Here is an 18284-nt window from a genome sequence, read left to right on the forward strand (position 1 = left end):
AGTTTATCTAACCACTTCCGCATTTGCCATAACAAAGATCCAAGCAAGTTGAAATTCTGTGGGATAGATACCATTGTAAAACATTGGAGGGGCACGAACATGACAAGAGCTATCTCACAGAATGAGACTTGGTGGATACACAAACTAGGAAGTATGGTACCAAAGGGTTTGAACGTAGAAATTGACATTAATTGCCTCATCAATGATTTTTAATTTTAAATTTAATCCCATATGTTTTATCTATTTATAACTGCACATTTTTATTGATTTTATGTATAAAATATCCCTGTTGTAAGCATTATCTCAAAGTTTAATCACAAAACAATCAAATATATAAGGATAAGATTTGATAACAATTGGCATATGTATGGTCTCAGCATATGGCTATAAAATGGAAATAGTTCCCTAGTTAGACCAGCAGGGGTCTATAAAAACTTAGCATTCATTCATATTATTATCAATATCATTATTCAATATTATTGGCCTGATACAATTTATAAAATTTATAATCTATTAGATTCAATGGCAAATTGATACTGAAGATCTAGAGAGTGGTAATCTTAAGGTCTCATCTAAATTTATTATAACGATTCGTCGTGAGCAGTAACAAGTGTTTTCATTAACATAGATATTTTTCACAAACTCCACTAGGGGGCAACATTACACATCCAGAAGGTATAATATTAATTCTAATTTTATATGACTATTAATTTCAGCACGAAAATAAATTGAACATCCACAAGAGAAATCTCATTATTAATAGAAGGAATAAAGCAAACGATCACTATGATTATAATAGATGTAGCAAGTGCACCATAGTACTCAAAATACCGGAAGAAGTTCCCAGTGCAGCTTCATAACACTTGTGGCACCTCCAATAGCCAGCTACAGATGACGCTGTGTCCACAGCGAAACGCGTCTAGCCATTGGCCGAGAGGCAGCCACGTGACTTCCGGTCGGGGTAGCGAACGCTGAGGAGCAGCTCACCACCGCACCGAACATAGGAAATAGGATATAGGTGCATTATTGTTTTATGTTTGTGAGTATCCCTTTGTAATTTTTAATGGAATAAAATGCATTTTTAAACGGTCCTCACTATGTTGAGCATTTTATTTCCATGAGGACAATCGGGATTACTACACTCAGGAAAAGGATCGCTTCCAACCCACAGCATAACCAGCCCTACAGGAGCCATAGGAAGATCAGCTTATTTTGCTTCAACCCAACCACCTAGTGGTAAGTAGATACCCAAAGGGGGAGACCCCGAAGCAACAAGGATTAAGCATCCAGCTCCTGTGTTTTCACTAAAGGACTGATTTATGGACTGTTCATCTATGAGTTTTACATTGTAATATCTGCACAGTTATCATTGCTTATTTGCACAGAGCTCAGATCACATTAGCTCTTTATTATTCATTGATTAATTGAATTATTTCAGTTTTAATAACACTATATTTATTTCAGTATTTATATATTTATATTTATTAGCAGCGCTGCAATCACTGTCCCACATTCACAAAGCACTAGCACTTTTTCTTGCAGCAGGCAGCTAAATGTACACACTTTTAGGATATTTACACACTCCTTAAGCGCGAGGTCCACAGTCTTACCATATTTTACCACTGATTACTGTAGTGATGTCACTGGTCCCCCCAAAAGTGTCAAAGATGTCGGTTAGGGGGTCCGATCTGTCCGCCGCAATGTCGCAGTCCCGCAAAAAATCGCAGATGGCCGCCATTACTAATGAAAAAAAAAAACATTAAAAATGACATAAATCTTTCTCATAGTTTGTAGACGCGATAACTTTTGCGCAAACCAATCAAAATACGCTTATTGCGATTTTTTTTTAATCAAAAATATGTATCAGAAAACAAATGTTAAAAAAATTTTGATTTTTTAATTTTTTTTTTTTGAGAATGTCATAGAGCAGTATGTGAGAAATATTGTTTTTTTTCTTCAAAATTGTCGCTCTTTTTTCTGTTTATAGCGCAAAAAATAAAAAAATCGCACAGGTGATCAAATATCACCAAAAGAAATCTCTATTTGTGGGGGAAAGAGGACGTCAATGTTATTTGGGTACAGCGTCGCACGACCGCTCAATTGTCCGTTAAAATAACGCAGTGCCGAAATGCAAAATATGGCCTGGTCATTAAGGGGGAAAATCCTTCCGGTCCAGAATTGGTTAAATAAGGAATATCATCAAGGAGAGACGCCATCTTTCTTCTCATTACCATTACAAGGAATGTAAACATCTCTTGTAATAGAAATAAGCAGGACAGGACCTCTTTAATGTGAGATCTGGGGGGGTCACAAACACCTCACACCTCACATCTACACTAAAAAGCAAAAAAAAAACGTATGTATGACGTCGGTCCGGTCCGGTCCTCCAAGGCCATAGAGTGGAGGCGGGGCTATCTTGCCCTCACTCGACTTCCTGCCTGAGGGAAGAGAGGAGCGGATCATTTTCCCCACTACTGGTGGCTCTGGTAAGTGGCGAAAATTACCGGGAAGTGGTGGGAGGGGGAGGGGCACCTCTCCCGCCACCCAATAAAGCTGATCCTGCAGCAAATCCTCCGCTAGGACCACCCTTATGTTAAAGCGTACCGCCCACCGCTCAAAAAATACCGGGGTTATGGCTGCTCTCTGCTATCTGCTGCCATAACGCCGGTATTCAGCGTCAAAGTAGCGACTTAGAATGGCGGCGGACGGTCCGGAAGAGGTTAATAATTATTTCTCTTTATCAGATGAATAGGGAATAGAGGAAATGTAACAATCGCTCGGCTCCATAAGGATCATAGAGGTGCCGGGACTGAAGGGGTTAATGGTGATTGTAGTCATCTTCCAATCCCTCCCATCATTCTATCTATATCCAATCACTGATCAATATTCCCGTATACAGAGCCGAGGATTTCCACTTCCTGAGACTGTATACCCCCCGTCACCTGTCCACACTACCACACCCACACCACAATCCCCGCCCCCTCTACATCATAACCAATAGGAACAAGACTAGCACTGGCTGTATTCATAGTGACACTCATCACAGCCAATCACAGTGAGGGGGAGGAGCAATCACAGATCCATGGATTGGTCATGTAAAGGAACCTGTGAGGACAGAAATGTAGGAATTCTCATTGTGGATAATAAAGTGTGTGTCTAGACAAATTATATTGTTCTAGATATGGGGGAGTGAGGGAGGATTAGAACCCCTGTCAGGTTTTTACTGCTATCCGGGGCTCCATTAGAGAGATTTCCCCTCACTTCCTGTCCTGGTGACAACGTTTTATCAGACAGGAAATGAAGGAAAAACTACACCAGGGACACAGACAGAAATAAAGATCTGACAGGGGTTCTAATCCTTCCCTTACTCTACTAAAGAAAAGGATTTTTATTTATATCTGTGTTGCTGTTGGAGAGTTTCCCTCACTTCCTGTCTGGTGAAATGTTGTCACCAGGACAGGAAGTGAGGGGAAATCTCTAATGGAGCCCCAGATAGCAGAACAAAGTCTGTAAGTAATCCTCCCCCACACCATACTAAACAGAAAAAACAACATTTTCTTCTAGATAGACTGTGATGGTGGAGACCCCAGGGCCGTCATCCTGATCCTGGCTACACTATGTAGTGTGTCACTGACCCAGAACAAGCATGCAGCCAGTGAAGGCTGAAGAATCTGCCCTCCTGCATGCTTGTTCCTGGTCAGTGACACACTAGGTGGTGAAGTGAGGTTTAGGATGAAGATGACGGCCCCGGAACCTGCAGCTTTATACATAAATCAGTCATGTTTCCTGTCCACTGCTTCCTCCTATTGGATGAGTATTGCACCAATCACCAATCAGATAATCCCCCTTGTGATGTCTCTGGGCAGATCTCTCACTTCTCATTCCTCCCACATATCTTTATACAACCCCCTCCCCATACCCATACCCCAGCATGGAGGGGCTCAGTGAAGGTGGTGGTGAAGGTGTGGAGGAGTCGGATCGGGTCACACAGATCATAAAAGGAGATCCGCCCGGCCTCATAATCCAGATCTATCCTGACTCTCTTACTGGAGACACCGCCGGGTAATCGGATCTTCTTCCTGTCATGTATCACTGAGCACTGATTATCCCCCAACCTCTCCAAACCCCAGGACTTCTTATTATCTCCAATCACTGACTGATCTCCTCTCCTGTCTATACTGGGGTAACACATCCCGACCATCCAGTACTCTGCCCCCCCGACATCCACTTCCCAGTAATGTCTCCCTGAGGAGAATCTCTGACTGCTCATCACCTGAGGATAATAAAACCTCTCTGGTGTTTCTGGGTGATTCTGATGTGATGATGAGAAGGTCGCAGTTTTCCCGTCATCTGATATATGTAGATCATTACCAGCTGTCCTCACATCCAGTAATATGTCTGTAACCCCCAACACCCCCGATGTTTGCTGTACAGCCCCAATATTTGGTCCTCCAGCCTGGCGGTGTGAGTGTTGTATGGTGGGGGAGGGTAGGGGGCGTGGCCTGGATGGTTCAGCATCGATGTGACCTTTGCCCTTTGTAGTAGAATGTGGATAGACATGTGTGCCTGTACATTTCTCTACATTTACCCCAGACATGATATCAGATAAACCTGTGTGTAATGTGTGTGAGATCCCCCCCACATCCAGATCCCCTCCATCATGGAGGAGTTTATCATGTCTCTCTCTGTCCTCATCATCTCCATCCTCAGTATCACACAAGTCACCTGTGTCTGATTCCTGTAGGACAGTCAGTGGATCCGTCATGTTACACAGCTCCTCAATGTCCCCCATCTTCCTGGACAGCTCCTCCTTCTTTATTTCCAGATCCTGGACCAGATCATTGATTACCCCGGAGACCCGCTCTGCCTGCCCGGAGATATCACTCAGGACTCTCTTCTCCAGGTCTTCCAGACGTCTCCTGAGGTCTCTGAACAGGGCAGTGACTCTCTCTGTTTCATCATCTGCTTTTCCTTGTACTTTCCTCCTGCGTTCCTGCAGACTCTGCACTCTTTTCTCCATCTCCTCTCTCTCTGTCATCAGTTTCTGCAGAACATTCCTCAGTTTCTTCTTCTTCATCTCAGAGGCCTCATCCAGAGTCTCCACCTGGTGTCCCCGATGTTCTCCATCCAGCCTGCAGGACACACAGATACAGGAGGAGTCCTCAGTGCAGTAATACCTCAGTAGTTCCTTATGGACGGAGCATTTCCTGTTCTCCAGGGAAGTGGTGGGGTCACATAAGACGTGTTCTGGTGACTTGCTGTGGACTCTCAGGTGATTGTCACACAGAGAAGCTTCACACATCAGACAGGATTTCACAGCAGGTACAGGAGTGTGAATACAGTAAGTACAGAAGACTCCGGACTCCTCCTGATCTGGATGGGTGGACAGGAAATTCTCCACTATGTTACGCAGTGTTATGTTCCTGTGCAGTGCAGGCCGATCCTGGAACTCTTCTCTGCATTCAGGACAGGAATAACCTCCAGACCCCTCCTGTGTATCCAACACACAACCAATACAGTCCTGGCAGAAGTTGTGTCCACATCTCAGGGTTACAGGATCTGTATAAATGTTCAGACAGACGGAACATTCCAGCTCCTTCCTTAGATCAGCAGACGCCATCGCTGACAGCAGACGAGAGAAGTGAAAGTGAAAGTAACCAGTTCACACTAATACACAGGGCGAGGTGACCAGTTCTGTACACTCCTACACAGGGCGAGGTGACCAGTTCTGTACACTCCTACACAGGGTGAGGTGACCAGTTCTGTACACTCCTACACAGGGCGAGGTGACCAGTTCTGTACACTCCTACACAGGGCGAGGTGACCCATTCTGTACATTCCTACACAGGGCGAGGTGACCCGTTCTGTACACTCCTACACAGGGCGAGGTGACCCGTTCTGTACACTCCTACACAGGGCGAGGTGACCCGTTCTGTACATTCCTACACAGGGCGAGACTGAGACACGTAGTCATAGGAAATCTTATACAGAGGAACACAGATAATACATGGGAGGATTCCTGACAATAATCTCCCTATCTGGGGGAAAATAAAGAGCATTTAATAAGGTGAGGAAACTTTATGTCAGGAATATTTCTTCCTCCTTTGTAGTATTATTTGAACATTTAATAAACTGAGTTACCCAGAGGAAATGGATTTATCTGAAAGAATACAAGAAATCTGATGGGCTGAGTGTTGGTGCCAAAATGTGCAAATTCCCCGCCCAGCTTCTTCTACGATAGAATAACAACCCACCTGCTTGTAACCCTTTGCCTCTGCCATATTGTGCCCATCTCCTTGTCAGAGACCTTCCCACCACATTCCCGGTGTTCCATGAGAATTACCTACCCCGTGAGAAAAACCTACCCTCGTCACTTCCGGCCAGGAACAGCTGAGCAGCGCAGCAGTGCGCATGCTCATAGCTCCGGATACGTAATGGAGCAGCTGAGGAGCTGACTAGTGCACATGCGCACTACTATGAAATTGTCACGGTGTCCGTGAAAAAAACCTACCCACGCGGCGGTTACATTAAAACAACTGTGCTGCAATATGGGTCATCTCCGCTCTTGTCCCTGTCACTTCCCTGATCTGGGCTACTAAATATAAAAGCGGCTTTCGGCTCCGTGAATTGTTTTGTGCATACACCCGCCGCCGCTTTTATATTTAGTAGCCCAGATCAGGGAAGTGACAGGGATGGGAGTGGAGATGACTCATATTGCAGCCCAGCTGTTTTAATGTAACCGGCGCGTTACACACTGCCGTGATCATTTCATACCCACCGGAAGTGACGAGGGTAGGCATTTCTCACGGGGTAGGTTTTTCTCACGGAACACCGGCTGTTCTCCTTTATATACAAAAGAAAGGACCACCCAAAATTTATTTCTCTATTGTTCATTGACAGACGCAGCTCCATATCTTCTTAGACCATTGAGTAATGCTCCTCCAATCAGGAATAGTGATGAGCCAAACAACCCCCGGTTCGGTTCGCACCAGAACACAGCGAACGGAGGAAAGGTTCGTTAGAACATGTGAACTCCATTGAAGTCTATTGGACTCAAAGATGAAAAATCAAAAGTCCTCATTTTAAAGGCTTAAATGCAAGTTATTGCCCAAAAAAAGTGTATGGGGTCCGGGTCCTGACCTGGGTACGGGACATGCATCAATGCAAATTTTTTTTTTAAAAACAATCGTTTTTTACAGAAGCAGTGATTTTAATGAAGCTTAAAGTGAAACAATAAAAATGAAAAATTCCTTTAAATATCGTGCCTGGGGGGTCCCCTTAACCACTTATGGACCTGAAGGATTTGCCCCCTTAATGAACAGGCCATATTTTGCAAATCGGCACTGCGTTAATTTAATGGACAATTGTACGATCGTGCGACACTGTATCTAATTAAAATTGATGCCATTTTGGTACCGCGTCCAACACCATCTCTCTGCACACCAGCCAGCATGTCTGTAGCGGGGTTGAAGAAGCAGTTCCACAAAGCCACTCAGAAAGTGAATGAAAAGGTTGGAGGGGCCGAAGGCACCGAGCTTGATGAGGATTTTAAAGAAATGGAAAGAAAAGTTGATGTGACCAGTAGAGCAGTCCTTGAAATAATGACAAAGTCAATAGAATATCTCCAGCCTAATCCAGCTTCTCGGGCAAAACTCAGTATGATCAACACAATGTCAAAGATCCGTGGACAAGAGAAAGGGCCTGGATATCCTCAAGCTGAGGCCCTGTTAGCAGAAGCCATGTTCAAGTATGGCAGAGAAATTGGAGATGAATCAAACTTTGGCCCAGCTCTTGTCGACGTAGGAGAAGCTATGAGGGAGCTTTCTGATATCAAAGACTCCTTAGACATTGATGTTAAGCAGAATTTCATAGATCCACTGCAAAATCTGCATGACAAAGGTTTAAAGGAAATACAGCACCACTTAAAGAAGCTGGAGGGGAGGCGTCTGGACTTTGATTACAAGAAGAAACGACAAGGCAAGATTACAGATGATGAGATTCGTCAGGCTTTAGAGAAATTTGATGAGTCCAAAGACATTGCAGAATCCAGCATGTTTAACCTTTTGGAGATGGATATTGAACAAGTGAGCCAGCTTTCTGCTCTCATTCAAGCACAACTGGAATATCATAAGCAAGCAGTACAGATTTTACAGCAAGTCACTTCGAAACTGGAACAGAGAATCAGAGATGCTTCAAACCGACCAAGGAGAGAATATCAGCCTAAGCCTCGAATGAGTTTGGAACTTGCTTTGCCCGTTGACCTCACTCAACATAATGGAGGAATCTCCCTTGCTACTACTCCAAAACCATCTGGTGCTGCCATGGATCAGCCATGTTTTCGGGCCCTCTATGACTTTGACCCAGAAAACGAAGGAGAACTTGGCTTCAAAGCAGGTGACATCATTACTCTCACCAATCAAATTGATGAAAATTGGTATGAGGGGATGCTTCATGGCCAGTCGGGCTTCTTCCCCATTAACTATGTTGATATCCTTGTCCCACTACCCCACTAAGATGTCTGACATTAACCACAATTCAATTGTACCACTGCTTTTAAATGCTGCTTTCTCCAGATCATCGGTACAAGCGCAGTGGTTTAAACCCCATTACATTCCATGATCATTTCTATTTTTTCTTTATTCCTTTTTTTTTTTTTTTTTTGTTAATATGTGTCCCTTTTTCAGCTGTTGTATTTCTTTTTACCAGAGTCTTAGGGCTCTTTCACACGGGCGGTCCGATCAGATCCGCCTGTCAGTTTTTTAGGCGGATCTGATCGGATCCACCATGCAGCTCTATGGGGCAGCGGGTGTCAGCGGAGACACCTCCCCTGACACCCGCTGCCCTCCGTATCCGATCCTGTCCGTGAAATCCGGACGGATGGAAACCCTATTTTTCCATCCGTTCAGTAATCGGATCGGATCGGATCTGATGAGAGCGGACAAGCGGTCCGCTCTCTCCGATCCCCCATAGAGGGCAGCGGGGGCTGAGACACCTCCCTCTCCCCTCTGCAAGCGGAGACGGAGCTGTCATCCGCCCGGCTCAGCGGGGATCGCGGATCGATCCCCGCTGAGCAACACGGATCCGCCTACGGAGCGGACCGTGTGAAAGAGCCCTTAGAGTCCTTTATAATAAATGCAGGAATAACATGTACTTGTTGTGGCAACCTTCCTTCCACATGGATACAGTTCACAGTAGTCTTAACATGCCCAACTGTTATGGTGTTATTTTTTTTTATTATTTTTCTCTTACTGTGTGTTTCCAGAAATAAATGTTTACAATGAAAAAAGTGCTGGGACCACAAGGGAAACGTGTTTTTGCCTCAGTCTTGTAATTACAATGGAGTACATTCTGTGATGTTGTGGAAAAGAAACACTAGATTATTGTTGATTTCCTTTTAACTGTGCATAGAAGCTGGGCCAAATAAAATATTTCCTAGAAAAAAAAAAAAAAATTGATGCCATTTTTTTCCCCCACAAACAGAGCTTTCTTTTGGTGGTATTTGATCACCTGTGCGATTTTTATTTTTTTGCGCTATAAAAAAAAATGAGCGACTACGACATTGCGGCGGACAGATCGGACCCCTAACTGACATTTTTGACACTTTTTTTTGGGGGGGGGGGGGAACCAGTGACATTACTACAGTAATCAATGCTGTAAATATGCACTGTCACTGTAATAGTTACATTGGCAGGGAAGGGGTTATTACAGTGGGTGATAAGGGGTTAAATGTAAGCCTAGAGGAGTGATTCTATCTGTATGAGGCAGGGCTTGTGAAATGATCATAGAGACATGCGATCCTATATAGAAGGATTACAGGCGCTCTGTGATCATTCCAGGAAGAAGAACGGTCGGCTGTGTTTACATCAGCCGACCGTTCTACTCTCTCAGCGGGGAAAAATTGCGGGTGGCCGGCGGCAGTCGGAGCCGTCTGCCCTGTGCATCAGAGCCCCCGCTGCCGAGTGGGGCCGGGAGCGTGCCCTCAGTGGTGCACACTCGCCCCCTAGCTGCAGACCGATGTATACCTACAATCTCTCATATAATAATATAATATATATATATATAATTTTTATTTTTTTATTTTTTGGGAATGTCATATAGCAGAATGTGAATTTTTTTTTTTTTCGAAATTGTCGCTCTTTTTTTGTTTATAGCGCAAAAAATAAAAATCGCACAGGTGATCAAATACCACCAAAAGAAAGCTCTGTTTGAGGGGAAAAAAGGACGTCCATTTCATTTGGGTACAGCGTCGCACGACCGCACAATTGTCCTTTAAAGTCACACAGTGCCGAATCGTAAAATAGGGCCTGGTCATTAAGGGAGCAAATCCTTCCGGTCTTAAAGTGGATAATGTTTACTCCTCCATGTGTGATGGTGGGGATGGCGTTATTGGGGTCAACAATACCATTCCTCCTCCATTCCACCATTCCTCCTCCTCCAAACATGACGAGTTGAGTTGATGCCAAAGAGCTCGATTTTGGTCTCATCTGATCACAACACTTTCACCCAGTTCTCCTCTGAATCATTCAGATATTCATGAGCAAACATCAGATGTGATTTCCTGAGCAGAGGGACCTTGCCGGGGGTGCAGGATTTCAGTCCTTCATGGCGTAGTGTGTTACCAATTGTTTTCTTGGTGACTATGGTCCCAGCTGAGATCATTGACAAGATTCTCCCGTGTAGTTCTGGGCTGATTGCTCACCGTTCTCCATCTTCATTGAAACTCTATGAGGGGAGATCTTCCATGGAGCCCCAGACTGAGGGACACTGACAATTATTTTGTGTTTCTTCAATGTTTTTGAAAAATTGCACTAACTGTTGTCACCTCTCACCAAGCTGCTTGGCGATGGTCTTGTAGCCATTCCAGCCTTGTGTAGGTCTACAATCTTCTCCCTGACATCCTTGGACAGCTCTTTGGTCTTGGCCATGGTGGAGAGATTGGAATCTGATTGATTGATTGCTTCTGTGGACAGGTGTCTTTTATACAGGTAACAAGCTGAGATTAGGAGCACTCCCTATCAGAGAATCCTCCTAATCTCAGCTCGTTACCTGTATAGAAGACACCTGGGAGACAGAAATCTGGCTGATTGATCAGGGATCAAATACTTATTTCACTCATTAAAATGCAAATCAATTTATAACTTTTTTTGAAATGCGTTTTTCTGGATATTTTGGTTGTTGTTGTTTTCTGTCTCTCACTGGTAAAATAAACCGGCTATCAAAATTATAGACTGATCATTTCTTTGTCAGTGGGCAAATGTACAACATCAGCAGGGGATCAAATACTTTTTCCCTTGTACCTATACAGTACCTCACAAAAGTGAGTACATCCCTCATATTTTTGTAAATATTTTATTCTATCTTTTCATGTGACAACACTGAAGAAATGAGACTTTGCTACAATGTAAAGTAGTGAGTGTACAGCTTGTATAACAGTGTAAATTTACTGTCCCCTCAAAATAACTCAACACACAGCCATTAATGTCTAAACTGCTGGCAACAAAAGTGAGTACACCCCTAAGAGAAAATGTCCAAATTGGGCCCAATTAGCCATTTTCCCTCCCCGGTGTCATGTGACTCGTTAGTGTTACAAGGTCTCAGGTGTGAATGGGGAACAGGTGTGTAAATTTGGTGTTATCGCTCTCACTCTCTCATACTGGTCACTGGAAGTTCAACATGGCGCCTCATGGCAAAGAACTCTCTGAGGATCTGAGAAAAAGAATTGTTGCTCTACATAAAGAGGGCCTAGGCTATAAGAAGATTGCCAAGACCCTGAAACTGAGCTGCAGCACTGTGGCCAAGACCATACAGCGGTTTACCAGGACAGGTTCCACTCAGAACAGGCCTCACCATGGGCCACCAAAGATGTTGAGTGCACGTGCTCAGCATCTTATGCAGAGGTTGTCTTTGGGAAATAGACGTATGAGTGCTGCCAGCATTGCTGCAGAGGTTGAAGGGGTGGGGGAGGGGTCAGCCTGTCAGTGCTCAGACCATACGCTGCACACTGCATCAAATGGTCTGCATGGCTGTCGTCCCAGAAGGAAGCCTCTTCTAAAGATGATGCACAAGAAAGCCTGCAAACAGTTTGCTGAAGACAAGCAGACTAAGGACATGGATTACTGGAACCATCTCCTGTGGTCTGATGAGACCAAGATAAACTTATTTGGTGTCAGATGGTGTCAAGCGTGTGTGGGGGCAACCAGGTGAGGAGTACAAAGACAAGTGTGTCTTGCCTATAGTCAAGCATGGTGGTGGGGGTGTCATGGTCTGGGGCTGCATGAGTGCTGCCGGCACTGGGGAGTTACAGTTCATTGAGGGAACCATGAATGCCAACATGTACTGTGACATACTGAAGCAGAGCATGATCCCCTCCCTTCAGAGACTGGGCCGCAGGGCAGTATCCCAACATGATAACGACCCCAAACACCTCCAAGATGACCACTGCCTTGCTAAAGAAGCTGAGGGTAACGGTGATGGACTGGCCAAGCATGTCTCCAGACCTAAACCCTATTGAACATCTGTGGGGCATCCTCAAATGCAGTGGCGGCTGGTGCTCCATGGGCCGGGGGGGGGGGGGGGGGGCGACAGACGGACTACACCATACCCCCCCTGACCACACCAGCTCCAGCCTGCACTGTCCCCCCTGGTCACCAGTCCCCAGTCCCCCACAAGCTCCAGCCAACACTGTCCTCCACCAGCTGCAGTCCGCACTGTCCCCCCCCGGTCACCAGTCCCCCACAAGCTTCAGCCAACACTGTCCCCCACCAGCTGTAGTCCGCACTGTCTCCCGCCACCCAGGTCGCCGGCTCACTCACCCTGGCCAGGCAGCGGTGGTGGCTTCCCCCTCAGTCTCCTCCATCCTCCTCCTCTGCTCCTTGGCCAATAGCATGGCTTTTCCTTTTGGCCAATCGGGAAACAGGTCCCAGGACCCACTTCCTGATTGGCCAGGAGGAGAATTGGTGTGGCAATAGCGAATATTCATTAGCTATTGTCATACAACTCGGTGGGCTCAGGCGCAGTGCTGTGCGCCCCAAGCCCACCCTTTTTTGGAGCCTATTAAAAAAAAAACTCTAATTGGAATCCATGCGTCCGGCATTTTGATTAGGGGGCCAGATGCATGGATGGGGGGCGGCGCCCCTGCGCCCCCAATGCACCAGCCGCCACTGCTCAAATGGAAGGTGGAGGAGCGCAACGTCTCTAACATCCACCAGCTCTGTGATGTCATCATGGGGGAGGGGAAGAGGACTCCAGTGGCAACCTGTGAAGCTCTGGTGAACTCCATGCCCAAGAGGGTTAAAGCAGTGCTGGAAAATAATGGTGGCCACACAAAATATTGTCACTTTGGGCCCAATTTGAACATTGTCACTTAGGGGTGTACTGACTTTTGTTGCCAGCGGTTTAGACATTAATGGCTGTGTGTTGAGTTATTTTGAGGGGACAGTAAATTTACACTGTTATACAAGCTGTACACTCACTACTTTACATTGTAGCAAAGTCTCATTTCTTCAGTGTTGTCACATGAAAAGATAGAATAATGGGAGGGGTGTACTTACTTTTGTCAGATGCTGTGTGTATATATAAGCTTGAAATTTTTGTAGCCATAAAAAACCTGAGACCCTTCTGGGCCATTAGCCAGATCGGCACGATATATGTGTGTATACGGGACGTCTGTCTGATGTATGGCGCAGCTTTTATTATTGAACCATAACTCCCATATTACCCAGTCCTGGATTCCGGAACAAAGCATTGCAATCTCATCTACAAACCACAGCAAGACTTTTTCTTCTTACATTTTGTTATTGAAAACCTTTAACAGGCTGACACACGCTGGAGGCACGCAGGATGAAAGCAAGGCCTGGCCAATCCCCATGCAGGGAGCCGCAGACAACGGCCACACCCATGGAGGAAATAGAAATTGGCATTGTAACCTCCATCCAATCATAAGAGAATCTCCCAACAATTCAAACAAATAAGTAACAAGAGAAATATCACAAAGTGGTTGATGAGTGCCCCACCCCGGCCAAAGCTCAGGGCAGGGCGGGGGCAGATAGTCACCAGGAAAGGTCCAGGGTAAAAATAAAGCAGGATGGAGGTGCAGTTGGGGGGGCGGGGGCAGATAGTCACCAGGACAGATTCAGGGTAAAAATAAAGTAGGATGGAGGGGTGGTTGGGGGGGGGGGCAGATAGTCACCAGGAAAGATTCAGGGTAAAAATAAAGCAGGATGGAGGGGCGGTTGGGGGGGGGGGGGGGTTACCGTGGGTTCTCCAGGTCGGTGTCACAACTTTCAGATGTAAGATCTAAATAAAGTATTTTTTACAATTTTGCAGGAGAATCATAGACAAAAAAATAAAAAAAAAATAATAAAAACAAAAAAAAGAATTTACCCCCTTAAGTCCCGGAAGTTTTACCCCCCTTAATGACCAGGTCAGTCATTTAATGCGATTCGGCACTGCGTTACTTTAACTGACGATTGAGCGGTCATGTGACGCTGGAGTCCTTTTTCCCCCACATATAAAGATTTCTTTCGGGGGTATTTGATCCCCTCTGCGGTTTTTATTTTTTGCGCTAAAAACAAAAAAGTGCGACAATTTTGAAAAAATAAAATATTTTTTTTACTTTCTGCTATAAAACTTCCAATAAAAAAAAGTTATCGCGTCTACAAACTACGGGGAAATTTTTATGGAATTTGTACTTATTTTTTTTTATTTACTAGTAATGGCGGCGATCAGCGATTTATAGGGGGACTGTGACATTGCGGCGGACAGATTGGACCCCTAACTCAGTGTTTTTCAACCTTTTTTGGGCAAAGGCTCACTTGTTTCATGAAAAAAATCACGAGGCACACCACCATTAGATTTGGTCAGTAAGCAGTGGCGGCTGGTGCTCAAATTTTTTTTTTTTTTGGGGGGGGGGGGGGGCGCAAAAAGAAAAATGTAATAGGTATTGCTTCGCGGCAAAAAACGCTGTAAAAAATTGCGTGACTTTGAGGTCATGGTACAGGCATGGCACAGATGATGGAATAGGCATGGCACAGATGGTATAGGCATGGCACAGGTGATGGAATAGGCATGGCACAGATGGTATAGGCATGGCACAGGTGATGGAATAGGCATGGCACAGATGATGGAATAGGCATGGCACAGATGATGGTATAGGCATGGCACAGGTGATGGAATAGGCATGGCACAAGTGATGGAACAGGCATGGCACAGATGGTATAGGCATGGCACAGATGGTATAGGCATGGCACAGGTGATGGTATACGCATGGCACAGATGGTACAGGCATGGCACAGGTGATGGAATAGGCATGGCACAGATGGTATAGGCATGGCACAGGTGATGGAATAGGCATGGCACAGATGGTACAGGCATGGCACAGATGGTACAGGCATGGCACAGGTGATGGATTAGGCATGGCACAGGTGATGGAATAGGCATGAGGAGGACTGACAGGAGGACTCACTTACCGGGCTGCTGACCGACTGGTTCCAGATGACCTCCTCACGCTGCGCCTGCGACCTGGTCTGGATCCGGATGCGGTCTCTCTGCAGTGCCGACTCCCACCAAGTCCTGGTCTCCGTCTGCTCCGGTCCTCCTGGCAGGGGAGGGCTGGCAGCCTTAGGCCTAGGGGGCAAGTCCAGTCAAGTGGCCCATTGAACCATCGAATCAGCTCACCATTCATGCCCACCTGGTTTTATAATGGATATTGATGTTATGAAGCAAGACAAACATGATGCAATGTGGTAACATAATTAAATGTTAATAGCAACAAAGGAGGTTTACCAAAAAATATATGACATTACACCAGGGCCTAGGAAGCTCCTGTCAGGCAGAGATCACTATGCCTGACAGGGAAGGGACTGTTAGTATTGTGCTGACTGGGTGCAGGAGCGACTCTGCACATTCATACCGCTCCGCTGCAGCTCTGCAAATATAACATTGTGTAGCGGCGACCGGCAGCTGTACTCAGTGTCTGGCAAGGGGAGAGAGAGACCCAAAGCACCAATCTAAGTGTAGCAGTTTAAAACCTTTAATGTAGGATAAAAACAATATAACCCACAAGAGTGAAGGGGTAACAGGCATCAAGTTTAATGTGGAGGTCCTGGGCATTTCACATCCAGGGGGTCCCTTGGAGTCCTTAGCGGAGCCGGTCCTGGTGCAGGGGAGTGGCGGTCTCCTGTGGGGGACAGGAGACAGTCCTGGACCATAGCTGCAGTGGGTTGCTGTTCCGCGTGTGGATGGGCCTGAAAAAGGGGCGTATGCTCCGCAATGCGTCGCCGATTGTCCTAGGCTTTGCACACCAGGAAGTGACGTCACGGCCCCTCCACACGTGGAACAGCAACCCACTGCAGCTACGGACCAGGACTGTCTCCTGTCCCCCACAGGAGACAGCCGCTCCCCTGCACCAGGACCGGCTCCGCTAAGGACTCCAAGGGACCCCCTGGATGTGAAATGCCCAGGACCTCCACATATAACTTGATGCCTGTTACCCCTTCACTCTTGTGAGTTATATTGCTTTTATCCTACATTAAAGGTTTTAAACTGCTAAACTAAGATCAGCGCTTTGGGTCTCTCTCTCCACTTCTATTTCATACAGAGTTGCTTCTCTCTTTAACCGCCAGCAGCCATCCAAGTGGACCAGAACCTTTTGGACTCTCACTGGAATTATAAAAACCCCCCTTCCCCTCCTCCTCCCTGCCCAGCATAGACTGCCCTAGGATCACTGGCATTCTGCTTGCGCCAAATATCCCCCTTTTTTGCTATTTCTTACTCACCCCTACACTAATCCAGTCCTTAGTGCGGCCTTTTTACCCAGAATCAGAGCGGCCCGGGGGGCAATTGCCACCCTGCCCCCTTTCCCAGTCCTCCCCTGCCTCCTGGTGACTCGCAAAGTCTTCTTCTCTCCGCTGCTGCGCACACTGTGCTCGGGTGGGAAGGAAGTCGGAAGGCGGAAGATGATGTCCTACTGTGATTGGTCCAGGCTGGAGTCTGGACCAATCACAGCCCGGACATCAGAAAAGTGGGAGTGTCCTCCTGAAGAGCGCCAATCGGCCCCCTTGCTGGTTTTTGACCCCACCCCCCATACCCAGGACACAGTCCTGCGCCCACCAATGGGTGAAAGTTTTACATTTTTTTTTTTTTTAATCTTATGAATTCTCAATTGTTCCCACGGCAAACCAGGCAACGTCCCGCGGCACACTAGTCTGCCTCGGAACAGTGGTTGAAAAACATTGCCCTAACTGACAGCTTTGAAGTTTTTTTTTGGGACAGTGACACCAATACAGTGATCAGTGCTAAAAATATGCACTGTCACTGTACTAATGACACTGGCTGGGAAGGTGTAAACATGAGGGGCAATCAAAGGGTTAAGTGTGTGCTTAGGGAGTGCTTTCTAACTGCGGGGGAGGTGGATTAACTTGGGGGGGGGGGGGGAGACAGAGATCTGCCTTCCTGCTAAGCAGAAACACAAGATCTCCATCTTCCTCTTTGTAAAATTGCCGTTCTCCCTCTCCTGTGAACGATTGGCGGGTCCCGGTAGACATCAAGTCCGCCAGACCCGTTGCTTGGCTACCGCTGTGTCCAATCAGCTGTCAGAGCCCCCCTTACCGAGCTCTGCAGAGTTTGTCTTCAGCTCTCCGCCCCCATTTTCCTGCAATCTCAGACAATCCTTAAATATTCAGAACTTTGAATGGATGTAGAGAGGAGAAGACTGCAGATAAACAGGTACAACGTATGTAGGAGGATTTGTTTCATCTCTGTGTATCACCTGAGGACAGTCACTTCACCGGGGATATGGAATGATTTACAACCACTTTATGTGTTAAGGGTTAAAAAAATTGAAAATAGCAAAACAATTATCAGAAAACAATAGCTAAATGTAACGAGGAAGAAGTCATCAAATAGACGACGCGTTTCATTCACATTCACATTTATATTTCCTTATTTAGGAGATCATTTAATAAATGACAGATATTTGGATACATCTCCGCTCCGGAGAAAACAATGAACAATGGGCTGCATTGTGTATTAAACATCAACATCCTGGTATCTCACATATCTAAAACACGCATTGTATGTCCGTCTGTACTGATTCCATGTCCTCCTTCTGTTCTACATGGGGGGAGTGACAGTGACATATCAATGAGGGGGGGGGGAGTGACAGTAACATATCAATGAGGGGGGGGGGAGTGACAGTAACATATCAATGAGGGGGGGGGGAGTGAGAAAGGGTATAGGGGAGATATACACTATATCACCAAAAGTATTGGGACCCCTCTCTATAT

General features: G+C 46.0%; 2 protein-coding genes across 2 annotated transcripts in view; one reads left to right on the top strand and one right to left on the bottom strand.

Annotated features, from left to right (window-relative positions):
- Positions 1 to 3521: 3521 nt before the first annotated feature.
- LOC309566608 (E3 ubiquitin/ISG15 ligase TRIM25-like) overlaps positions 3522 to 18284 on the bottom strand; it is a 69953-nt gene continuing 55190 nt past the window's right edge. Inside the window, exon 2 of the mRNA XM_082271817.1 lies at positions 3522 to 5622. Within this exon, the coding sequence (XP_082127943.1) occupies positions 3872 to 5622 (1751 nt within the window). The 3' untranslated portion in view covers positions 3522 to 3871. The remainder of the gene's footprint in view (positions 5623 to 18284) is intronic.
- Positions 7421 to 8657, top strand: LOC309566513 (endophilin-A1-like). Its single transcript, XM_082271687.1, has one exon. The coding sequence runs from the start codon at positions 7452 to 7454 to the stop codon at positions 8511 to 8513; it is 1062 nt and encodes a 353-aa protein (XP_082127813.1). The 5' UTR covers positions 7421 to 7451; the 3' UTR covers positions 8514 to 8657.

Source organism: Pelophylax lessonae (assembly GCF_965119305.1).
Source record: "Pelophylax lessonae genome assembly, chromosome: 1".
Taxonomy (NCBI): Eukaryota; Metazoa; Chordata; class Amphibia; order Anura; family Ranidae; genus Pelophylax; species Pelophylax lessonae.